The following is a 26316-nucleotide window of genomic DNA, read 5'->3' on the forward strand; positions in this document are numbered from 1 at the left end:
TTGCTCTTGGCTTCATATTCTAATTTGTGTTAAAATATTTAAACATTTTGACTGACCTTTACCCAGTAAGGGAACTGGATTCTTGTCTCTCTGACTGGCTGTCAGTTTTCTAATGATTCTGCAACAACGGAAATCTCCATTCAGGTAAAAAGAGAAAAGGGTGGAGGTCAGCAGAGTAACATACTAAAAGGGGAATTAGACTGAAAACAGTCCTGCATTAAAAAAGAGCAACGGTCTGTTGTGGTGGGGGCCAGTGAGATTATCCAGAAAGTCCAGCTAGAGTAACATTACATCAATACTTTTAAAGGCTTATTAGATGCCAAAACACAGCACAACTGCTAGACAGGATATTACATGCCTAGAAAGTTTTCACACCTGTATTTATTTTATCTTTCATTGCGACAAACGTAATAGTAGAAATAAATGCAGCATCAAATAACTGAAGGGCAGCATGAGAGTCTTTCAGCTAATATCACACAAACAATTACAATCATTTGTGTCTTTATTGAACAGCCATAAAACATTCACAGTTCTGGTGGAAAGAGTAAGTGAACCTTTGGATTTAATAACTGGTTGAACCTCCTTTGGCAGCAGTAACCTCAAACCAGCTCATCCAGTACATATTCTCAGATTTCTGGTGTGAGTGGCTCTCTTCAGGTCATTCAGCATCTCCACTGGGTTAAGGTCTGGGTTCTGACTGTGTCACTCCACAAGGTGGATTTTCTTGTTCTGAAGTCATTCAGTAGTAGATTTATTTTGATGTTTAGGGTCATTCTCCTGCTGTACCACCCAACTTCTACTGAGCTTCAGCAGGAGGAGCCACCCTGACATTATCCTGGAAGATATTTTAATAAACTTGGGAATTCATTTTCCTCTTGAAGTTGAGCTGCCCAGGCCCAGAGGCAGGAAAGCCCCAAATCATGATGCATGGTGCATTTGGAGACACCCTAGCTGGACGTCCACTTCTAGGGAGAGTGGCCACAGAACTAAATCATCTACATTTATACGCAGTTTGACTGTGGACTGATGAAAATTTAAACTCTGGGACTATTTGGAAGCTTTTATGCAGCTTCATGCAAATTGAGATCTCTGAGATCTTTGTTGTGAGGCCTGGTTCACATCAGCAGATGTTTCTTGTGAACAGCAAACTCACAATATTTGAGTGGTTTTTTTTATAGGTCAAAGTGTCTCTAACCCACACCTCCAATCTGGTTTCATTGACTGGACTCCAGCTTTCGTTGATGTCATTATTCAAGGGGTTCAAATACTTAATCCAACCTTCACTGTGAATATTTGAATGATTCGGTATGGACAACAACGATTTGTGTGATTTATGCGTTATAATTAAATAGATAGATTGTTCATTATTGTAATTTAGATGAAATTCTGACCATATTTTAGGACAAATTCATAGCTTCCTAAAAAAAATAACAATGGATGATCAAAGAATACGCCCAGCCACAGGCAACCTTCACGAATGGTTCACTGAAGTTTACTCTTTTTTTTTCACAAGGTAACATTTTTTCAACCTTTAAATAACGCTGAAGGAACAGAAAGCAAACTTTAGCGCAGGGGACGTTCGCGGAACGTTAGCAAATCGAAAATTGTTTTCTGGGAACTCATGCAGCTAGTAAACAAAGTTTTAAAAAAAACATCAAAACATCAAATTTGTTTAAGATAAACACTGACTGAGGTTACAGTGAATATTTTAACACAGATTTCATTATTACAGAACAGTTTGAAATTTGGGCTTATGTGTATTTCACAAATTTAAGGACAGTAATCAAAATAAATGGAATTGGCAAATGTCCTAGACCGAAATAGCTGTAGCTATAGAAGGAACACTGACATCAAGTATTTGACTGTGCAATGTACACTTAGTGATCTATGTTTGTGATACCAAAATGCGTTGTTTTTTTTTTTATTAACTATTGCAGCTAACATTAGAAATATTTAATATACTTAATGCTTTCCCTTTCGCCTTTGTAGCGTTGACAGTTTAACCCACTTACTCCAAAACCTTATAGGGGTCGCATGCTTTCCCTTGGGGAGGCCCCTGCGATACATACTAAATACCTGCATAGCGTCAGGTGAATATGATACTATTCCGGACCAGGCTTGTGTGTTTTTATCTTGAAAATGAGGCCTGAAGACAACCGGAGTACGTAGAGTGTGGTCTGTACCATTTTCCTCAAGGAACATGAACGCAACCCGCCACCAGAAGGACTCTCCGTGCGCATGCTCGTAGGTTGAGCATTAATAGTGTAACTGTAGTATTTATGTCCTTCTTAAAGGTTTGTTGTCATCGAGCTACATCGGTTTGTGTTTCTTGCAGACACCCTGCATGTCGGTGTAGGTCGCAGCAGACCCGTCGCCGTCCATGTGTTACAGAGAGAAGTTCTAGCTAACGTAGAAGTATCGGCGTGTCGCTGAAGGAAACTCACTATGTCGGCAAATAAAACAAAGAAAGTCAAAATGGCTACTAAATCTTGTCCAGAATGCGACCAACAGGTGAGAAAATTCACTGTTCAAATTTGAACGTCGGTACTGTGTATGTACGCTGTGTACTGTCCGTGATTTCACTGCTGTTTATTGACGGTTGAACAGTCATGGCAGCTTTAAGACGGAAATGGGGTTCAGCTGCAGCCCCACTGCACATGAGATGTAACCGACGGTGTCGTCAAACAACATTCAGAGGTTGAACAAGTTAGCTGTTAGTTTTCTGTGTAGCAAAGAGAGTCTTCGTGCTCTGTGATATATAGATCTAATTATACATAACAACCCCACTTTGGCTTTGATTAGCACATATAACGCCCAAATTATATTTGAGCAAATGTCATATTTTGTTTTACTATTGCAGTGAACTTCCCCATGGTAGGTATAAAAATTTCTGGATGGAATCAGGCAAGATCGTTTCCCCCTAAATTATACAGGTATGTGTTGGCTACCATTCATGGCTGTGGGGCTTTAAAACCCTAAGGTGAATTACAGTATAGTTACACCTAGTGCTCTGCTACTGTTTCCTTTAAAAATACCAGTGGAACCTAACAGTATCAGTGATCCTTATTCTTTGGGGTTAGTAGTTAATACTGCAGCGGTTTCTCTTTTGAAGGGGAAGTCTGATTTACAGATCAAAGTCTCATTGCATTTCTTGGGGAGAGCTACTGCCCATGTGAATTAAGTTGTATAAAGCTTTTTGTGGCTTCAGCCGGAGTTATGGGGAAATATGAAATGTCACCAAGTGATGTCACTTGAGGCAGTACCTGTCTGGGTTGAAGACTGAAGTTTGATAATGAAGAAAAAATGTTGTAGGTTGGTTGTTGTTATGTTTCCTTAGTCTGAGGAAAACCTAGAGGTAACATGCTGCATGACTTTCCCTCCTCTCCAACTCTCAAGAATGGCCAGCAGTTTGATTCTTATCTAAAAGAAAAGTTAAGATAAAACATGTTTTTGACCTGAACTAAACCAAAAATGTTCACAATAAAGTGTTTCTCACTCTTACAAAACTGCTGCTGTGAGTCCTCTGTAAATATAGGGAACTATTTGCAACAAACTATGCAACAATCTGGCAGAAATGTCACACAACTACAAAGGGTTCTCACACATGTTTATTGGAACTATTAACCACTAACACAACTGAACTCAAATCTTCTGTGCAGGTCAGAAAGCCTCTACTCTACTTACAGATCTGACATGATAATATTAAAAAGATATGCTGGCTGCAGTTGTCAGGAGTGGCAGAGGTGGAGAGGGGAAGGTCCCTATCAGCTGGATTTAAATGGACTGATGTCACCTGCTTGTCCAGTATGGAGGCAGCAGTCTCTTCAGATGAGGTGGTCATGTTGCCCATCACCCACTCACATGAACACACGAAGCAAAAGGGGAGGAGAGAGAGCTGTCAAATTACACATCAAAACATTGTTGAATTAGGAAGAAGTGAGCTTGTCAGACCATGGTGGCCTGATACTCATCTCTGCTTGAGGCTAGCAGCTGGAGGCTACATTAGCCACTACTAGCACTGGGTCAGATGTACGTTATGTGCTGTCTGACCACGTTGAACATCAAAAGTGGAAGTTTGGAGTCCCCGCCCTAAACTGGATATCTGACACTGACTCCCACTTTACGTTTGGCCAGTTCAACAAAGGTGAGAGAAGAGCAAACTATCTAGCTTTCTCTTTTTCATTCTTGACTCAAATGTTTTTGACACCTTTCATCTGATCAAGCATGTTCAATATTATAAATGCCTTTCAAAGCATCTGTCTGAAAATGTGCATCTCCATGTTCAGACCTTTAATGATATCACGTCCCTCATCTTTATGAAGACCTGTTCTCTTTGTCCTCCAATGTGGCCGCTCAGAGCAGCTGTGAGCATGTTTGACTTCATGATGTGTTAAGGCACTATGTTATATTCAAGTTTAACCCGACCCTAACACATCCAAAGCTCAAATCCAAACTGCTGGAGGTTCAGTTGCATTGTGGGTTTTGAGGCATCAGGTTTTGACAATGGAGTAACATCACATTTCATAATGTCAAATTTTATAATGTGACTGTTTTTTAAAGTGCTCAATATTGATTAGGACGAGATGTTTAAAGTTTATATTATGAAACTCGGCTTTGGAAAAAAGTCCTGTGCATAAATTGCATGAGGCCTTGAACATGGGAAATTTTAGGAAGACCTTATAAAAAAGATATAAAGACCTTAAAAGAATGACAAAGCAGTTTCTTCTTTTAAGAAAAGTTGAATTTCTCAGGTGAGAACCGAATGCCTCATGAAGCAGCTGCAAAAGAATGTAAATCACTTCCATGCCAAGTTTACAATATTACAATGATCCTGATGACACAGGGGAGAGAAATCTTAAATACATGGGTTGTCAGTTGCTACATACTACATACCTGCTACTATCATCCTCGGCACCATACCCTTACTGATAGAGACGACATTTCCTCCTGCTGTCCAAAGCCAGCACTGAATGTAGGCTTTGATATAATTTGTATACTGCAGAATAGTCCAACAGACAGCCTTAGATACACCATTCCAATCGTATGGATAAAGATTTCCTAATGATGAGTGAGCATTTGCACCTGAAAGACTGTAGAAATGTGAAAAAAATTGTGAAAAAATCTTCTCTGATCTGGCTGTGCAGATGCCAAGAAAACACCTGTAGAACCTACTTGGCATCTTTTATAGATTACAAACTGTACAGAGATATAGTGAAGTTACTGGACATGCAGTTGAGAGACCATTTATGGATTAAATAATTTGATGATGGCCACAGTGGCTCACCTGGCGGAGTGCGTGGGGTTAGTTGTTTCTGCAGTGGCCCAGGTTCGAGTCCAACCTGCGGCCTTTTGCTGCATGTCATCCTCTCTCTCTCTAACTTTCCTGTCACTCTCTCACTATCACTATGATGAAGGCAAAAATCCCACATAATAATAATAATTATTTTATAATATTATTTATTTATTTATTATGATTGTTGTTATTATTTTAATATTAATACTAATTTGATGTCTGTTTTCTGCCAACACTTGACACATCAGTGTACTTACTCATTCCTGACAAATTTCTATTTCTTTCACTTTTTGTGATGATCTATTGTTTCCAAGACTATTGGCATGTATTAAGTTACTTAGGTGAGATTTACAAGACTGTCACAGTATACTATAAAAAAAATTAAAAACACAGTATTTGAGCTAAGACATGGAATGCGCACTGTGAGACTCACCTGGAGTACTGCTACTATACCTTTTTTTAAGTATCGCATGACAGCGGATCCATTTGTGTGTCAAATACTGTGTAATTTAACTGTCTGTTAGTTCTGAAAACACATTCATTCTCCTTTATTTGTGCTGATTCTATAAGCGGTGACATCCATGAGTCAACCCTAACATTTCCACGCCCCTCCTCCCCTGGTGGCAAGCCTTAACAGTAATCAAATCTTTTATCTTTCCTGTTGTTTTCTCTTTAGATTCCAGTTGCATGCAAGTCTTGTCCATGCGGTTATGTTTTTATTAGCAGAAAACTTCTGAATGCCAAGTTAAACGAGCGCTCACCAGCCATAGCAGGTAAGGCTCAGCTTCTACAAAGCTAATGAATTGTATTTGAAAGTTTAATGTGACCGTGTGTTTGTTTGCTTCATTATTATGAATGTGTGTGGAGCTAAGAAATGGTAATCAATGAAGAATTACTACTACTATTCTACTCTATCTTATAATGCTGTCATTTATTTTGCAATTTAAGACATACAGCTCATTCAGAAAGTATTCAGACCTTGTCCCTTTTTACATTTTGTAATGTCACAGCCTTATGCTAAAATACAGGAAAAATCCTCAATGTACACGAAATTGCCCATAATGACAGCGAGGAAAGAGAATGTTTTGCAAATTAATTAAAAAAGAAAAACTGAAATACCACATTGATATAAGTATTTAGACACTTTACAATGACACTTGAAATTGAGCTCAGGTTCCTCCCATTTTTCTTGATCATCTTTGAGGTGTCTCTACACCTTGACAGGAGTCCACTTGAGGTAAATTCAGCTGATTGGACATGATTTGAAAGACACACACCTGTCTATCTTAGGTCTCACAGCTAAGGCTTCACAGATGAGACCTTATATAGTCAATAAAAACACAAAAATATACAAATGAAATCATCATTGTAAAATGAAAAACGGACAATTTGGCCAATCAATGTAATGAATATATATTTGAAGGATTACATTAAAAAGAAAAAAAGAACATAGCAGCTTTGTACAAAAGCTTCACTGATATTTTTTTTCTTTTTCCTAAGGAAAGTGCTTAAAAAGACAAGAGTCTGAGGAGATCGTTTTATTTGACATAAGAGTCAGCTGTAAATATGTTGAATAGTAGTTTCATTCTAGTAATAGTAGTCCCCACTCTGGGACTAATAAAGGATTTCTATTCTATTCTATTCTTTTCTAGTGGTGATTCAGGAATAATTATTTAAAAACTTAAATCTCTAAAAACTACCAAGCTGTTTCGCACACTTAACGTGAAAACCACAACCATTTTGTTTTTACTTCATTATTCAGTCCAATATTGGTTGGAATAAGTAACATTTTTTACCCTGATCAATATAATGATTTAAGACTTTTTAATTTTGTAATTCAACTTACAGCAACTTGCACAGCTGTATCCAGTTTTTTTCTAACCAGTGACTCAGCGGTCAATGGGTGCAACACCAGGTTTACCTGAAGTGAAGAGCCAGTCTGGAACCAGTCTAACACAATAATTCTGGTGATATGTTTTTCCCATGCTTTCTTCTTCAGACAAGCTGGACTTAAAGCGGAGGAGGACAGAGCGCATTCGTAGAGAGAGGATCGACTCTCCTTTAACCAGTGACATGGAGAACAGGAGAAGGTCCCGGGCCAATAGCCAGTCAGATCCCATCCGAAGGGGGCGGGGCAGACCAAAGTCAGTGGGGCTGAAGAAACAGGAAGAGGAGAAAGGTAAAATAAGTGTTCATTTAGAGTTAGACGTAACAACTGTGTAATGGAAGATTGAAAACAAGTGCATTGACATTGACTGTTGATTGAATTTAAAACGTTGATTAGCTGGGTACACATCTCTCAGTAAATATTGGCCATTAAGTATTCAGCCAAGCACAGTATGTTCCTTCTTCCTTTAGAAATATCAGTTTATGATTGGGAAATTATGTATGCCTGGTTTTTGTATGCCTGGCCCCTGGTCAATCCACTCTGGACAATCCACTTGCTTTTATCACTCTTTGTACCCTAATCCATAGCTCTCATCTGTGTGATGTAGTTTTTACTGCAATGTTCTTTATTTTCTTCCGGAACATCCTGCTTCTGTAAAAGACTTTCTTTCATGTAAAGCATACATTTGTTTCGCCACCTATTCATTTTTTGTTGTGAGATGGGAATTTATCAGTTAGTGCAGAGGGCAAGTTCTGTCCAAACACCACCTGATGAGGACTGTGGCTATGGACATTTTCCATGATGTTCTTTGACCCAGGAGCCAGTGCAGTGTTCCACTCACATCAGTTACTTGTGTTCACTCGCCCCTCCCACTGTCTTTGCCTCTTGTCTTTCCCTGCACGCCCCCCTTCAACCTCCCCCTGTCATAAAAATTAATTTACCCTTCAGCCCACAGTACAGTTGTGTGTCATACTTGTGGAAGTTGGTTCATTTTGGCAAATTCAAACTGATTTGATCTTTTTCGCTGTGTCCACAGTTAAATACATTTCTGTGATTAATTGTGTTTGTATTATGTTCACAGAGAAACAAGAGAAGGAGGTGGATATTTATGCCAGTCTTTCTGATGAGAAGGCTTTTGTGTTTTCCGTGGCTTTGGCTGAGATCAACCGCAAGATCCTGGGTCAAAAACTGATCTTATAGACAAAAGTCTGAATAACTGAGAAGCCCTGAACAAGAGGACCTATCATATGAAAAGTATCAAAGAGGACGACCAAAGAGAGCAGAACTGGCTGGAGCTGAACTTTGACCTGGTTGTGCTTCACGTGGATGATGATGAAGACAGTGAATTTTCTCAAAGGGATTAAAATTGTCATCAATTACGGCTATGTACAGTACACACCATGTATTTAGTAGATACATTAGACTTTGTCAGATTTAAGATGAAAAGCTCAACTCTTTCTCAGAAATCAGACAAATATTTTTTGAGATTGTGAGGTACCTCTGATTCTGTTTGATGGGCCACAGCAGAATGCCATATATCTTACTGAACAATTTATACAAGTAACTGGACTGTGAAGAATTCATTTATTTAGATTCTGTGGGCTCAAAAAAGTCCTCATCAACCAAACATCTAACAATTATATTTTACCATTAAACAGAAAATGCTTAAGTGGGCTAAAATGTTGATCAAACATTTGAGTCCGTGAGGTTTTAGTGCAGAATAAAAACAGTATGATTTCTAACTGCCAGGCTTTGTGTGGTTAAAACTGCTGATCTACTGTATTCTGTGAAAGCTTGGCTCATCTCAAACCTATTGATCATGTTTATTTAAAAAGTGTGTTAAAAGAGATTATCAATGATTCTGTAAATTCTGTTGCATGAAGCAATTTTAAATAAACCAGAGCTAAATTCTAGTGTAAAGCCTGGTGAGTTTTCAGGTGTAGTTTCAACTCGAGGGGGTGGCTTGTGGTCCACATACTGTCCAGTTCAGGTGGTTAAGTCCCTGCTGGGGACATGGGAAGCTGTGATTAAAAACAGCCCCACCTTCAATAAAAGCAACCTCTGGATGCATTTTGGATTTTAAAATCCCAGCTGAGAAGAAGCTGGAAATGACTCATAAAATAATACAGTTAAAATATGAATAGACAAAGATGAAATATTTTTGGGAACACTACAGTCAGGTGGACTGGTATATTTTACCCAGACAGGAAAAGAAGTGGAACAGCCGGCCAGCCAACAAACACAATACACCAATTTATAAGCCGAGTCAACAGTCAGTTCTATAGAGCTGTGATTAACTGTTTATACCAGTTGTAGCCCATCACTTAGTAAGCAAGCTGGAAGAACGATGAAAGTCTTAACCATGTCCCACAATTTCAACAGCTTACTTACAAAATAGAAATTCTTGTCAATGGTGTTAAGCCTTTGCAGCAGGAACATTTTCATGATTAGTCCCTGAATGCACCGCAGGTCATTTTTTAAATTGTTTTTTTCATGGTTTTTGTTTTGTGTCTCTGTAAGCCTCAACTGTAACTTTATTTTGTGGAAAACGTAAGTAATGAGATGAATATACACTAATTTGGAGACACTGTGGTCAATAAAGTTTTCCTGAAAAAAATGTACTTATTGGCTTAATTTGGGTTTTGACTGCTTCATTGAAAGTGGAGCTGCAGAGTAGAAGATCCATCATTAGGCTTCACACCTCAAGAAGAAGCTGCAGCAGGTCAGTGGCTTCTATCAGCTCCTAAGAAAGTGTTTTTTGTTTATATTTACATCAAATACGTTTTTATGAAATGCTACTTTTGATAAAACATGAAGACAAGACTACATGAAGTTGGTTAAATTTCATATTAAGTGATACAAATGAGCATGTTGATGTACATTTAAAAAAAATTGCATTGTGACATTAAATGTACATATTTATGGGTACCAGATAGAGCTGAATAGATATTGTGCATTATTGTTATTATTAAATAAGTTTATTTCATTACATGCTATGCCCTGAAATGCGCATGCGCGCGTGTGTCAGAAGTCTGTGACCTCATGACGTATCTTTAGAGATCAAAGAATCAGAATCAGAATCAGAATCGGTTTTATTGCCAAGTATGTTTTCACATACAAGGAATTTTTTCTGGTGATTGGTGCAATTGATCAGCAACAGTGGGGCTCTCTAGCCTTGTTGATGAGGCTAATAGCAGATGGGAAGAAGCTATTTTTGTGGCGAGAGGTTTTGGTCCTGAAGGACCGCAGCCTCCTGCCAGAGGGGAGTGTCTCAAAGAGTTTGTGTCCAGGGTGGGAGGAGTCAGCTACAATCTTCCCTGCACGCCTCAGAATCCTTGAGGTGTACAGGTCCTGGAGGGACGGAAGATTGCAGCCAATCACCTTCTCAGCAGAGTGGATGATATGCTGCAGTCTGTTATTGTCCCTCTCCGTGGCAGCAGCGTACCAGATGGTGATGGAGGAGGTGAGGATGGACTCAATGATGGAGGTGTAGAAGTTCACCATCATAGTCCTTGGCAGGTTGAACTTCTTCAATTGCCTCAGGAAATACATCCTCTGCTGAGCTTTTTTGATGAGGGAGCTGATGTTCAGCTCCCATTTGAGATCCTGTGTGATGGTGGTTCCCAAGAAGCGGAAATGCTCCACGGTAGCCACGGGGGAGTCACACAGGGAGATGGGGGTGGGTGGGGCTGGGCTCTTCCTGAAGTCCACTATCATTTCCACTGTCTTCAGAGCGTTTAGCTCTAGGTTGTTCTGCCTGCACCAGGTCACCAGACGCTCAGTCTCCCACCTGTAGGCAGACTCATCGCCATCAGAGATGAGTCCAATGAGAGTGGTGTCGTCTGCAAACTTCAGGAGCTTGACAGACTGATGGCTGGAGGTGCAGGTGTTGGTGTACAGGGAGAAGAGCAGAGGAGAAAGAACGCAGCCTTGCGGCGCTCCAGTGCTGATGGTCTGGGAGTCAGACACGTGCTTTCCTAGCTTCACGTGCTGCCTCCTGTCAGACAGGAAGTCGGTGATCCACCTGCAGGTGGAGTCAGGCACGCTCAGCTGGGAGAGCTTGTCCTGCAGCAGAGCCGGGATGATGGTGTTGAAGGCAGAGCTGAAGTCCACAAACAGGATCCTGGCATAGGTCCCTGAGGAGTCCAGGTGCTGGAGGATGAAGTGGAGAGCCATGTTGACGGCGTCGTCTACAGACCTGTTGGCTCTGTAGGCGAACTGCAGGGGGTCCAGGAGTGGGTCAGTGATGGATTTGAGATGGGACAGGATAAGGCGCTCAAATGATTTCATGACCACAGAGGTCAGGGCAATGGGTCTGTAGTCATTTAGTCCTGTGGGCCTTGGTTTTTTGGGGACAGGGATGATGGTGGAGGATTTGAAGCAGGCTGGCACGTGGCAGGTCTCCAGTGAGGTGTTGAAGATGTCTGTGAACACTGGAGACAGCTGATCAGCACAGTGCTTCAGGGATGATGGAGAGACAGAGTCAGGACCGGCTGCTTAGCGGGGGTTCTGCTTCTTAAAAAGCCTGTTGACATCTCTCTCCAGGATAGAGAGAGACGTTCCTTTGGTAGGGGAGGAGGGGGGTTCTGATGTGGCTCTGATGTGGAGGTTGGTGTCAGGCTTGTCCCACTGTCTTTCAAAGCGGCAGTAGAACTCATTCAGATCGTTGGCCAGACGGAAGTCGTTAATGGAGTGGGGGGGTTTAGGTTTGTAGTTTGTGATCTTTCTGAGCCCTTTCCAGACAGAAGCAGAGTCGTTGGCTGAGAACTGGAGCTGAAGTTTCTCAGAGTACAGTCGTTTAGCTTCTCTCACCGCTTTGCTAAACCTGTGCTTGGACTCTTTAAACCTGTCCCAGTCCCCACTCCTGAAAGCTTCCTCCTTTTGCCTCCTGAGCTGACTGAGCTTAGCTGTGAACCAGGGTTTGTCATTGTTATAACTCACCCTGGTGCGTGATGGGATACAGCAGTCCTCACAGAAGCTGATGTATGACGTCACAGCCTCTGTGAACTCATCCAGACTGTTGGAAGCAGTCCTGAACACCTCCCAGTCAGTGCAGTCCAAACATGCCCGCAGATCCTCTATGGCTTCACTGCTCCACTGCTTCGATGTCCTCACAACAGGTTTACACAGTTTTAGTTTCTGCCTGTATGTGGGAATCAGGTGGACCATCACATGGTCAGAGTGGCCCAGTGCAGCCCGGGGGACGGCGGGATAAGCACCACTGATTGTGGTGTAACAGTGGTCCAGAGTGTTCCCCTCTCTGGTCGGGCAATTAACAAACTGTCTGTATTTGGGCAGTTCGTGGCTGAGGTTACCTTTGTTAAAGTCACCAAGGACAATAACTAAGGAGTCCGGGTTGGCCCACTCCACACACAGTATCTGATCGGCGAGCGCCCGCTGTGCCTCCTGCACGTTGGCCTGTGGTGGGATGTAAACACCGACCAGAATGATTGAGGTGAACTCACGGGGGGAGTAGAAGGGCCGGCAGTTTATGATGAAAGTCTCCAGGTCAGGAGAACAGTGCTGCAGGATCACTGTCACATGAGAAGGTAAATTTCCACAGACTAAACTACCTGGCAGACACGCTGGGGATCTGGTTGAACGGAGATGCATTTCGATTTTTTCTTTGACGTCTTTTCTGAACTTCCAGATGCCTTTGGCTTCCTCACACACGTTGAAATGTTTCCATCATTTGTGGCAGAGGAAGAATATGTGGGTTTTTTTTTTTTTGGTTTTTTTTTTTGAGCCTTATTGTTGTGATTTAATGGCTGTCATGATAAAGCTTTTGTTAGTGGTTTAAGTTTTGCATATCAAAATGGTAAAGTCTTCTCACCCGTAGTCGTGGACATTTGCCAACTTTGCCAATCCTGCAACATGTTTTTGCCAAGTGGAAAACACACACAAACACAAGGGACAAGAGTAACACGAAAGTAGTTTCAGAGGAAAATACTGAGATGTCGTTTCACTTGGACCTGCTCTGTAAACTGGACTCAGAAGACTCAAAATCCTGGACATAACTTCTAAAAGGAAAGGATCAGAGTAAGACCTTTCATTACTGTATTACATTCTCTCTCTTTCTTTCTCTCTCTCTCTCTCGCACACACACGATTGATCTTCTCCTTCTGTCTTACTGACTGTCACTCACTCTGTAGCTTCAACAGGTGAACATTGTTGAAGCATCAGATGTTTTTTCTTTGTAGGATTTTGTCAGGATTTCATCACTTGTTCAAGTTTGAGAAATGTACAGGAGGTGTAGTCTACTGTTTTGGTGGGTATACTGTGGATTGTCAATCCACATAAGCAATGTTCATTAATTATACAGGATAGATTCGAATGGTTATGGATGCTTGAAATTGTGTGTTGTCATATTGATAATATAGGCTATTAATCATATTTATCTTAACCTGCATATTATCTAGACTGCACGACTGTTTTGCAGGTACTGCAGTATGGACTGCAGTATAGAGGAAAGTTGTGCACAGAGCTCAGAAAGTTGTGCTGGCTCGTTGTATTGAAAATATTGTTGTTCTCAACAGCTATGCTCAGTGATATACAATAGTAAAGGAACTGTACTGCTTGTACTATATGTTTCTTGACTGATGTTAATTGCAGTCACAGTACAGTTATCATAATTATATTGATAGAATTCTAGCATTCTCTATGGTGTTCAGGCGGATGGTTACTCTGGCCTGTGCTTCCGAGTCTGAGAACTTTGACAAATTGGGCAGACGGGGCGTCGCGGTCTCGCTACCAATCCATCAGCCCCAGGAGGAAATTGGAGGGGGACTTCTTGGATTCAGACCGACAGGCCAGTGGAACCATCCACCTGAACACTAGCACTAAGCCAACTGGTGAGAGCCCTCCAATGGTTGGTCACAGATGCAAGTTGGTCAATATCTCCTGACTCAGAGAGGCAGCAATGAACAATAACAATACAGGAGTCTTTTGTGGCTCTGTAATTGGAATGAGTACACTTTAAATCCTTTAACAAGGATGAATTGGAGGACAAGTCTTGTGCAAGCAGCCGCGGTAGCATCAGCTCCAATTGTGTACCTTAATGTTGTTGCAGTTAAAAAGCTTGAGTTGGATCTGAGGATGGAGCGGACAGTCTGCAGTGAGGGGAGCTACTGTCTCTCCCAGCCCCCCTTGATGCTCTTAGCTGGGTGTGCTGCTGGGTGCAAAATGTTTCCTTTGAAAAAATTAGTGTTCAAAGCAGTCACAGTCTCCTGAATAGCTTGGCCTAGAATACTGGAACAGTACTCCAGCCCTATTTTGTAGGTCCCCTTCCTTAACTGTGGCCATGATTAAGGGGGAACCATGGAGGAACTCATATTTTGAAACACAGTTCTTGAGAACAGTGGCCTCCAGAGATAGGCCTCAGCTAGTTGCCGGACATGTTGCCCAACCTCGGGGTGTTCTAAAGGGCTTGCTGTTAGCAGGTTTCCCCTTCCGTAAGTGTGGTTTGCAACAATAGACACTGAAAGATTGGCCTCTGTGACCCGTCATCAGAGAGCCCCCACTGGCTGGCCTTCCGCTGGTGTTCAGGTTGACGGCTCCTTCAGTCTGCAATTTTTCTAATATGTCCTGGGAGGACTGCGGAGGAAGAGTCCTTAGGCTTTCTTCACCTAACACTCTTCGAGACCATAGAAACAAAACCACAGGTCGGAGGAACTGTCTGCCTGAACAATGGCAAAGGGCCAGCCGACAGGGCCCTCGGATGACCTGTCACGGATTCAGATTGGTCAGTGCATATTGTTGGAAACCACAGTTATGGAATAGCAATATTTACCCCCAACTAGCCATTTAAAATACACCAAGGTCTGGCAGCATGTCTGGGGCCCATCTCTGGAGGTCCCTTCCATGACTGTGGTTTTAAACATAAGACAATGACCAATTGGCATCTGTGACCTACCATCAGAGGGCTCCTGCCAGCTGGCCTAATCCCAGTGTTCAGGCGGTTAGTTCCTCTGGCCTGTGGGTCTGAGTCCAAGAACTTCTCCTTTATTTTCCTGCCAAGACTGACAGATTGGTAGCAAGAACGTGGCTCCCCGTCTGCCCAATTTTTCCTACAACAGAACCTGTATCAGGGTCACTGGTATATCGACCTCAGCTTGAGACACCTCAGCGCCTCTCTGTGGCTGGTCTCTGGCAAATATGCTGTTTCTTAAACCCTGGCGATGGGAGCCCTCCAATGGTTGGTCACAGATGCAAGTCAGCCAATGTCTTATGTTGAAAACCACAGTTATGGAAGGGGAGAACCTGGTAACATCAAGCAGTTAAGAACACTACAAGGTCATTCAACATGTCCTTGGAATAGTCAGGACCCATCTCTGCAGGCTCAACAACTGTGTTTCTGAAATCTCCTCCACTCCTAGTGGTGCCCTTTCATCAATTCCTTTAAAGTACAGTTTTGCAACCATACTCCACCCAGAACCCAAAGACTTTGGTTTCCATAACTTCCATCACTGTGGTTTTCAACAATCTCCCTCTCGATCCCAGAGAGGGAGCTTGAGAAATAGCTACCATTTCCAAGGAAGGCAGCAGATGTGAAATTACCCACTCCTGACTCAGGGAGGCAGTGATGGAAAAATAACAATACAGGACTCTTTGGTAGCCCTGTAATTTGAATGAGAGCACTTTAAATCCTTTAATCAATTGATAGACAAGTCTTGTGCCAGCAGCCGTGGTACTATCAGCTCCAATTGTGTACCTTAAATTTGTTGTAGTTAAAAAGGTCATAGTTGGATCTGAGGATTAAGCTGATGGTCTGCTGTAAGGCTGTAAGGTCCACTCTACTGTCTCTCCCAGCCCCCCTTGATACTCTTAGCTGAGTGTGCTGCAGGGTCCAAAATGTTTCCCTTGAAAAAACTGGTGTTCAAAGCAGTCACAGTCGCCTGAATAGCTTAGCCTAGAATACTGGAACAGTACCCCAGCCCTATTTTGTAGGTTCCCTTCCTTAACTGGGGCCATGATTAGGGGGGAACCATGGGGTCACTCATATTTTGAAACACAGTTCTCAAGAACATGGGCCTCCAGAGATGGGCACCAGCTAGTTTCCGGACATGTTGCCCGACCTCAGGATGCTCTGAAGTTCTTGCTGTTGGCAGGTTTCCCCCTTCCATAACTGTGGTTTGCAACAATAGACACTGATTGACCTGTCATCAGAGAACCCCTGCTGGCTGGCCTAGTGCCAATGTTGGACGACTCCTTCAGCCTGTAACTTTGCTTATATGTCCTGGGAGGGACATATAAGCAAACACACAGATTTCCAATGGTTGGTCACAGATGCCAGTCGGCCAGTGTCTTATGTTGAAAACCACAGTTATAGAAGGGCAAAATCTGGCAACATCAAGCAGTTAAGAGCACTCCAAGTTCATTCAACATGTTCTGGGGAATAGTCGGGACCCATCTCGGGAGGCTCAACAACTGTGTTTCTTAAATCGTTTCAGACTCCACTCCTGGTGGTGCGGACTGACAGACTGGCCTCCGTGACCTGTCATCAGAGAACCCCTGCTGGCTGGCCTAGTGACAGTGTTCAGGCAGATTCCTCCAGCCGGTGAGTTTGTTTACAGGTGCTGGTCATATAATTAGAATATCATGAAAAAGTTCATTTATTTCAGTAATTCCATTCAAAAAGTGAAACTTGTATATTATATTCATTCATTACACACAGACTGATATAATGTTTATTTCTTTTAATTTTGATGATTATAACTGACAACTAATGAAAACCACAAATTCAGTATCTCAGAAAATTTGAATATTACTTAAGACCAGTACAAAAAAAGGATTTTTAGAAATGTTGGCCAACTGAAAAGTATGAACATGAAAAGTATGAGCATGTACAGCACTCAATACTTGGTTGGGACTCCTTTTGCCTGAATTACTGCAGCAATGCGGCGTGGCATGGAGTCGATCAGTCTGTGGCACTGCTCAGGTGTTATGAGAGCCCAGGTTGCTCTGATAGTGGTCTTCAGCTCTTCTGCATTGTTGGGTCTGGCGTATCGCATCTTCCTCTTCACAATACCTGACCTGACCTTAACCCCATAGAAAATCTATGGGGTTAAGGTCAGGCGAGTTTGCTGGCCAATTAAGAACAGGGATACCATGGTCCTTAAACCAAGCACTGGTAGCTTTGGCACTGTGTGCAGGTGCCAAGTCCTGTTGGAAAATGAAATATGCATCTCCATAAAGTTGGTCAGCAGCAGGAAGCATGAAGTGCTCTAAAACTTCTTGGTAGACCGCTGCGTTGACTCAGAAAACACAGTGGACCAACACCAGCAGATGACATGGCACCCCAAACCATCACTGACTGTGGAAACTTTACACTGGACCTCAAGCAACATGGATTCTGTGCCTCTCCTCTCTTCTTCCAGACTCTGGGACCTTGATTTCCAAAGGAAATGCAAAATTTACTTTCATCAGAGAACATAACTTTGGATCACTCAGCAGCAGTCCAGTCCTTTTTGTCTTTAGCCCAGGCGAGACGCTTCTGACGCTGTCTCTTGTTCAAGAGTGGCTTGACACAAGGAATGCGACAGCTGAAACCCATGCCTTGCATATGTCTGTGCGTGGTGGTTCTTGAAGCGCTGACTCCAGCTGCAGTCCACTCTTTGTGAATCTCCCCCAAATTTTTGAATGGGTTTTGTTTCACAATCCTCTCCAGGGTGCGGTTATCCCTATTGCTTGTACACTTTTTTCTACCACATCTTTTCCTTGCCTTCGCCTCTCTATTAATGTGCTTGGACACAGAGCCCTGTGAACAGCCAGCCTCTTTAGCAATGACCTTTTGTGTCTTGCCCTCCTTGTGCAAGGTGTCAATGGTCGTGTCAAAGTGTGGCACCAGGTGTCTTCAATATTGAACCTTTTCACAATATTCTAATTTTCTGAGATACTGAATTTGTGGTTTTCATTAGTTGTCAGTTATAATCATCAAAATTAAAAGAAATAAACACTTGAAATATATCAGTCTGTGTGGAATGAATGTATTCATTATACAAATTTCACTTTTTGAATGCAATTACTGAAATAAATCAACTTTTTCATGATATTCTAATTATATGACCAGCACCTGTATATGCCTCAGGAGGGCTGCGGAGTAAGAGTCTTCAGGCTGAAAGGGATTTTTTTTTATTTCAGAAACCCAGTTTTTGAAAACACGGGCTTCTAGAGACTAGTCCCGACTATTTTCTGGACATACTGATTAACCTTGGAGTGTTCTGAATGGCTTGTTGTTGGCAGGTTTTCCCCTTCCATGACTGTGGTTTTAAACATAAGACACCCATCCGCCCAATTTTTCCTAGAACAGAACCTGTTGCAGGGCCACTGATATCTAGACCTCAGCTTGAGACACCTCAGCACCTCTCAGTGGCTGGTCTCTGGCAAACATGTTTCTTAAACCCAGCTCCATGCAATGGTGAAAAGAGAGTGGATGAATGTGAGAGAACTCTTTAAATAACCTTGTGGTGACCAGGTGAACTCAATCAGATGAGTGTGAGGTGGTGAGGGGAAATCAAGTGCATCCCCATCGGTGATGGGGAAAGGAAATGGAAGTGAGGTAGGTGAGGAAAGGAAGACGAAAAGTGAAAGAAAACAGGAAACTTTACTACACAAGACCTCATACAATTTACACACAGGACTTTTTTCCAAAGCCAAGTTTCATAATATAAACTTTAAACATCTCATCCTAATCAATATTGAGCACTTTAAAAAACAGTCACATTATAAAATTTGACATTATGAAATGTGATGTTACTCCATTGTCAAAACCTGATGCCTATATTACCCACTGTTGGAATCTCAAGTCATGGGTTCTGAAAAGAACAATGGAGAGGCCCACATGTCCCTCCAAAAGCCTGAGCCAGAGTTGGTAGACCAGCGGCGCCAAGGCCCCCCCACGAGTCACACCTAGGTGCGAATCAGAGTGTGAATGTAAACTCAGCATCACCATTGGCCGAGGCCAGGCACTCTCAGCAGGGCTCCCTGGTGACGTTACTCAGGTGATAAAAGCAGCATCGTGACCCTCCGCCGTTGCTTATTCCCGTGCACCAGTTACAGTAGAGAGCTACTCCAAGCTCTCTCCATGACTCGGCTGCTGAAAGGGAGCAATGTGCAAACATTTGACCTTTTTCCACAACTTCTTAAAGCCGAGGCCACAGTCTTTAACTTGCGGGCCGAGCACATAGACTGCTGTTGTTTGTTTTCCTTTTTGTTTTTTTCATCTTTCGGATCCAACGTAGATCGCTGTGCAATCAGCTGATTTTACGTCCTGTGAGGACGAGTGCCGACTTTGTTAAGGACAAAACAAAGTTCACCGTCCCTCCTCTGTGATCTTCCCGCTGCCGCCGAGGAACTCATCACATCGTCATCGCCAGGAGAGCGAGACACGAACCGCCAAGCACCCAGCCAAGGACCGAGCTGAGGAGAATCAAAGCGGACTTTCTTTTTCTAACTCCGAAGGATCGAAGCAACTCAAAGTAAGAGGTTTATGTCTGGGCAGAGACACAATTAGTGTAGTGTGTTGTATTTTGCTATTTGACTTATAAGTGCTGCATATCCTGTTGTTTTAGATTGCTCACTGTGATCAGCTTAATAAGACAAATATCACTAGTTAAAGGACCAATATCCGACTAGACGAACTCCGGTTCACTGGCACCGTTATTGTGTAGTGATATTGTGGTGATTATTAACTGTGGTGACGATCTCTTTTGGACTCTTTCCTCTCTTCACCTTTATTCTCCCTCTTTTCTCCCAATCACGCACCTCATCTACATCTGACCCACATTCAGGCTGCCCTAGGTCGTGATCGCGTCATAACATGTAAAGCTCAAGGGTCCCTCCCCTTGTTGGTCAAGCCATTCACACTCTGCGGCCAGCCGCCATCTTGGCTCTCGCCACTTTTGAATAATTATTACTCTTATTAATAAATCCTGTTATAATTTAACTCGTCGTTGTCTGTGATTATTGTGACTATATTTGTGATAACAGCTGGATTCAAGACAGTCAGTGCTCGAATTTATCCTTCAACCAACCTTCTGAGACTGTATTTTGTTATAATATACTAAATATTATAATAGTTAAAAGAATTGTGTTTAATTTTCAAATTTGTTTTTTTTTAAGTTACTGATTAGTGATAAAGTGCATTTACACTAGTGACTTTGCTGTTGGGAATGCATCAAGGAATTGATTGCTACATAGCACAGCATAGACTGTGTTCTTCTCTTCTTTTCTGTATTGCGAGTCCTGTACTTTGACGCACACTAAGAACTAATAGCTCACAGAGGCACAGTGCTGCCATGCCACCTCTGCTGAGATAAATTGCAGCCATAGTTAATGTAACACATCGTTTGATAGTGTTACAGATTTTGTAAGCCACAGGTCAAAGCCTCACCTGTGCATTCTCAGTGGAATTCAAAACTTGCTTAGGATAGCAGTTTATTGTCGGGTATCTTCTTTTGAATAAGAAACAAAAGCAAAATGAGCAGAAAAAAATTCCCGTACACCGCCAGAGGCTCCCAGGAGGTAGACAACCAGCATCTACAGAACACGATCGCTGGCCTCATAAATGTTTCCACTGATGATTTAAGTAACCTGAACAGCTACACTGTTAGCATGTGCAATGAGGAAATCCACAAGCTGGTTACTCATATAAATAATCCGGCTGGAGAGGAGCACACCATTTCACAGGTGCTAGGCTGGTTGACATTGCTTTATCACCATAAAGCCCAGTTGGAAGCTGCAGAACGCGCTAAGCAGCTTATGGCGTTGCCGACCAGTTATCGAGCTGAGCAACGGATCATATTGCATCTACAGGAAGGCTGTAGATTCCTGAGAGAAGAGCTCTCTCAAGCTCGAGAAGAAAACGATAACCTCCAGCAGGATCGTCGTGACCTGCACTATCAGCTCCAAGCTATGAGAAACAGAATAGAAAAGGAGCATGTAGAAACTCAGGGCCAGAGGATATCAGACCCTGACCCATTTGACTCCAGTTCTGACCCAGATGCAGCCCCTATCTCCAGGAAGACTGTTAAACCTCAGCCCTTGGAGTCCCTGGAAGAAACACTGCGGGCTGAACTTCAGGCTTCCCGAGCATGGGAAACAGCCTTATTTGAAGAACCTAATGATGTCCGGCAGGCTGCTCAGACAGCTCAAGCCACACCTACTCACCTGAGGATGGTAAGTAGAAATGCGACAGACCTTCGTGCCAGATCTGACTTGATCATTCCTGATCAATGTTCACCTCCGATGGCCCGCCGCAGGGACATAGATGCCTCATATCCGAGGAGTGCACCTCAGTCTGTTAGCCAACACTCCATTCCCCCTCCCGAAGGGCGGAGTGGACATCACTTTCAGTCCTTGAATGATGATAGGGATTTTGGGCCCTCATCAGCTGGTGAGCTATATGCATGGCGTAACCCATGCCCTCACCTTAACTGGACCCCTTCTCCACCACGAAGAGGGGGGTCACATTATTCTTACTGGGATCAGAGGAACCAGCAGTCCTCAGACGACTCAGGTGATGCAGGCCTCTACCGAGAACAGGGCCTGCGCACGTGCCAACTCGAATCCCTAGCAAGGGACATCGAGCGCTCTGACCCCAGTAACCGGGAGTCAATAATAGAGGATTATTTGAGGGAGGTAGAGCACTGCCTTCTTGATCTACCTCATGCATCTGCGCTTGATCTGGAAGACAACGTCCAGAAGCGTGCATGTCTTTATGGAAACTCTCCCACCAGGGATCAGGGACCGCTACTCAGCGCTCCGTCATGCCCTGCAGGAGGAGTACTCCCTATCTACTGATCAAGTTTCTGCCACTCAAAACATCAAAGCACCACCTAAAGTTTCTAAGCTTAGTCTCGTGGGAGCCTGCCAGCTTATCGCAGACGATGCTGAGATAGCAAGACCATCATAAACATAAGCCCTTTGAGCTGGGAGAACCTGAGGAGCAGCCCTCCCAGCTGATGGAAGAAAAACTCAGCTCTGCTCCCTGTCTGGCCCCCCCTGACAAGGACAGGGAATTTAATCTGGAGGCCAGCTCTTCCCCCTAGTGTCTTAGCATTGCTCTGACACAACAGTGTAACACAGACAAGCAAGTTGTCGCATACGCTAGCAGACCCCTCAGCAGCTTTCGCAGCTACATTGTAGGCCAGAAAGTAATCATGGAGACGTGTCACCAACCAGTGACAGTCCTGAACAGCCAGAGATTGAGGGAGGGGTGGGTGTCGAACAGCCGCATCGCCTCATGGATGATGGCACTGCAAGGTTATGACATTGAAGTCAGATATGCCCAAAACCACAAGATGGCTCTGGGCCAGGACCTGGCCGAATGTCAACACTGTAACCATGAGGAACAACCAAGCTTGTCACCTCTTCCTGCCATAACTCCATCACTTCCCTCAAATCATGGATACCACGATGAGAATGTCTGCCAAAATCTTCCAAAGGTCTTTGGGGATGGGTGCTCATTCCACCACGCAAGCCAACCCCAGGCAGAAGTTGGTATTGTGTGTTGTGTGACCGCAGCGTTTATCAGCCCAACTATTATCAATCAGGCCCCAAGACTAGTCAATATGCAGAAGTTGCTGCTGTCCTTATTGCTCCCCAGCAAGCCGCAAAGGTAGTTATAGTACAGTTAGCAATCTGCCCTGACTCTAACTACACCAGCCATAGCCTTGTCTCCCACTTCCCCATGTGGAAGGCAAATGGCATGAAAAACGCCAGGAACAAGGTGGTCAAACACACTGAACTCTTTCTGACCTGTGACCAACTTGTAATGGACCGAGGTATGACCATTTATTTGAAAAAGGTAAAGGATCATTCTCAAAGCTCGGGCCCGGACAAGGACGGTAACGATGAAGCCGACCATCTAGCCAAACTAGGCGCAGAGCAGGGCACGCCCTGGGAGTTTCAGACTGGTCAAATGTGCAATGTGAATGCCATTACACGCCGACAAGCTACAGAACAACGGGAAAACCCCCAAACCAGTGGACAGATCTCGCACCTAGGTCGAAAACCTGGAGATGCAGACTTGGTCACCATACAGGAACAGGACCCTGCCATTCAAACCATCCGACAGTTATTAGCCAACCTGCCTTCATAAGGCACCTCACCTGTCATACCCAACCCTTAAACCAAGCTCCACGTCAGGGAAGGGGGGTTGCCTTTCAATGGTCCGGTCTCCAAATCGATTGGATCGGACCAGTCCCCAAATCTTCACGAGGTAACAGATACCTCCTGACAGTCACCTGCACATTCACAAAGCGGGTGGAATGCCTCCCAGCACCAAATGACACCATAGTCACAACTGCACTCTTCAAACACGAGAGCCAGTGTTCATCTTACATGGAGAACCCATGTGTTGGGTAAAACTATGTACTAGAATCAGCTAGCCTATTATTTCTATTTAGATGTCTCTGCCCAAATCTTGCCTCGGCTCTGCCCAGACATGATAGCCTCTATGAACTCTGAACTGTTTAATCCACACTTATCCACCAGACAGGACCAGAAAGACACAATAAGGATTACCACTTGCAATCACATGGACTATTCGACTCTAGAGTTGCTCTAAAGACTGTGGCCATCACCCCATTCTTCAGACCAAAGGGGGGATGCACAACACCACAAAAAACTGAGTTTGGATTTGAGCTTCGGATGTGTTAGGGTTGGGTTAAACTTGAACATAACGTAGTGTCTTAACACATCAAACATGCGCACAGCTGCTCTGAGCAGCCACACTGAAGGACAAAGTGAACAGGTCTTCATAAAGATGAGGGACATGATATCATTTAAATTTCTGAATATGGAAATGCATACAATGCATCCATAAAGTATTCACAGTGCTTCACTTTTTCCACATTTTGTTATGTTACAGCCTTATTCCAAAATGGATTAAATTCATTTTTTACCTCAAAATTCTACACACAATACCCCATAATCACAAAAAGTTTGCTTGAAACTTTTGCAAATTTATTAAATAAAAAACAAAAATATAACATGTACATAAGTATTCACAGCCTTTGCTCAATACTTTGTTGAAGCACCTTTGGCAGCAATTACAGCCTCAAGTCTTTTTGAGTATGATGCTACAAGCTTGGAACACCTATTTTTGGGCAGGTTCTCCCATTCTTCTTTGCAGAACCTTTCAAGCTCCATCAGGTTGGATGGGGAGTGTTGGTGCACAGCCATTTTCAGATTTCTCCAGAGATGTTCAATCGGGTTCAAGTCTGGGCTCTGGCTGGGCCACTCAAGGACATTCACAGAGTTGTCCTGAAGCCACTCCTTTGTTATCTTGGCTGTGTGCTTAGGGTCGTTGTCCTGTTGGAAGATGAACCTTTGCCCCAGTCCGAGGTCCAGAGCGCTCTGGAGCAGGTTATCATCAAGGATGTCTCTGTACATTGCTGCATTCATCTTTCCCTCGACCCTGACTAGTCTCCCAGTTCCTGCTGCTGAAAAACATCCCCACAGCATGATGCTGCCACCACCATGCTTCACTGTAGGAATGGTATTGGCCAGGTGATGAGTGGTGCCTGGTTTCCTCCAGACATGACGCTTGGCATTCAGGCCAAAGAGTTCAAGCTTTGTTTCATCAGACCAGAGAATTTTGTTTCTCATGGTCTGAGAGTCCTTCAGGTGCCTTTTGGCAAACTCCAGATGGGCTGTCATGGTTGTCCTTGTGGAAGGTTCTCCTCTCTCCACAGAGCAACGCTGGAGCACTGTCAGAGTGACCATCGGGTTCTTAGTCACCTCCCTGACTAAGGCCCTTCTGCCCCGATTGCTCAGATTGGCCGGATGGCCAGCTCTAGGAAGAGTCCTGGTGGTTCCAAACTTCTTCCATTTACGGATGATGGAGGCCACTGTGCTCATTGAGACCTTCAATGCTGCAGACATTTTTCTGTACCCTTCCCCAGATCTGTACCTCGATACAATCCTGTCTTGGAGGTCTACAGACAATTCCTTGGATTTCATGGCTTGGTTTGTGCTCTAACATGCACTGTCAGCTATGGGACCTAATATAGATAGGTGTGTGCCTTCCCAAATCATGTCCAATCAACTGAATTTACCACAGGTGGACTCCCTCACGGGCTCCCCCTTTGGTCGGGCACGAGGCTGCCGGGGGGGCATTCTGCCGTGGGTCCTTGGGCTCTCGGGGTGGCTGGCAATCTTGGCCTGGTTTCTGGCCACCTGTGACTTTGGTCTGGGGGGCGGTGTTACTGCAGCCCCCACATCAACTACCCACCACATCCAATGACAAATCGCTACACACTTGCATACACACATGAACACATACACATACATACACTCACACCTACCCCTCCCCTCATACACACACACACACAGACAGATTCTCACACACACACACACACACACACACACACACACATACGGAGCGTCTATGACTATAGAGTGACCATAAATGTAGATATTGTTAGTTATTGTTACTGTGGTTGTTTTGCTGTTGTTGTGTGGTTGTTGTTGTTTTTCTCTGTCTCTCCACTCCCGTTTTCTTTTTCCCCATATTCTCTCTGTTTTCCTCTTCCTGTCCACTCTCATTCCTGATGCGTTCCGGTTGTTTTAATAAAGGTAAAATATGCGACAGGAAGAGTATCCCACACTCCTTCTTTGCAGAGTAAATCTGCCCCAACAACACAAGGCATCCAGACCACTCATACTGCTTGCCAAAAAAAAAAAGCTGTAGAAACATCTGAAGGATGATCAGTGGAAACAGCTCAGTTGTGAGTGTCATGGCAAAGGCTGTGAACATGTATGTACATGTGATGTTTTTTGTTTTTTATTTTTTATATATTTGCAAAAATTTCAAGCAAACTTTTTTCACTTTGTCATTATGGGGTATTGTGTGTAGAATTTTGAGGTAAAAAATGAATTTAATCACTTTTGGAATAAGGCTGTAACATAACAAAATGTGGAAAAAGTGAAGTGCTGTGAATACTTTCGGGAGGATCTGTATTTTCAGACAGATGCTTTGAAAGGCATTTAAATATTGAACATGCTTGTTCAGATGAATGGTCTAAAAAACATTTGAGTCAAGAATGAAAAAGAGAAAGCTAGATAGCTAATTCAACAATGTTTTGATGTGTAATTTGACAGATCTCGCTCCTCCCCTTTTGCAAAGTGTGTT

General features: G+C 43.3%; 1 protein-coding gene across 2 annotated transcripts; it reads left to right on the top strand.

Moving 5' to 3' along the window:
* Nucleotides 1-2212: 2212 nt before the first annotated feature.
* cunh16orf87 (chromosome unknown C16orf87 homolog) lies at nucleotides 2213-9802 on the top strand. Of its 2 annotated transcripts, XR_011692582.1 has the most exons (5): nucleotides 2213-2511; nucleotides 5970-6066; nucleotides 7293-7472; nucleotides 8263-8567; nucleotides 8614-9802. XR_011692582.1 is itself a non-coding variant. In XM_071488415.1 (4 exons), the coding sequence occupies exons 1-4, from the start codon at nucleotides 2446-2448 to the stop codon at nucleotides 8379-8381; spliced, it is 462 nt and encodes a 153-aa protein (XP_071344516.1). In that variant the 5' UTR covers nucleotides 2213-2445; the 3' UTR covers nucleotides 8382-9802. The 2 variants fall into 2 exon arrangements, 1 of the variants encoding a protein (XP_071344516.1); XM_071488415.1 differs by having other exon boundaries at nucleotides 8263-9802.
* The last annotated feature ends 16514 nt before the right edge of the window (nucleotides 9803-26316 follow it).

This window comes from Trachinotus anak, unplaced genomic scaffold, assembly GCF_046630095.1.
Source record: "Trachinotus anak isolate AG129_WGS33_773 ecotype Australia unplaced genomic scaffold, CSIRO_AGI_Tana_v1 ptg000011l, whole genome shotgun sequence".
NCBI classification, from domain to species: domain Eukaryota; kingdom Metazoa; phylum Chordata; class Actinopteri; order Carangiformes; family Carangidae; genus Trachinotus; species Trachinotus anak.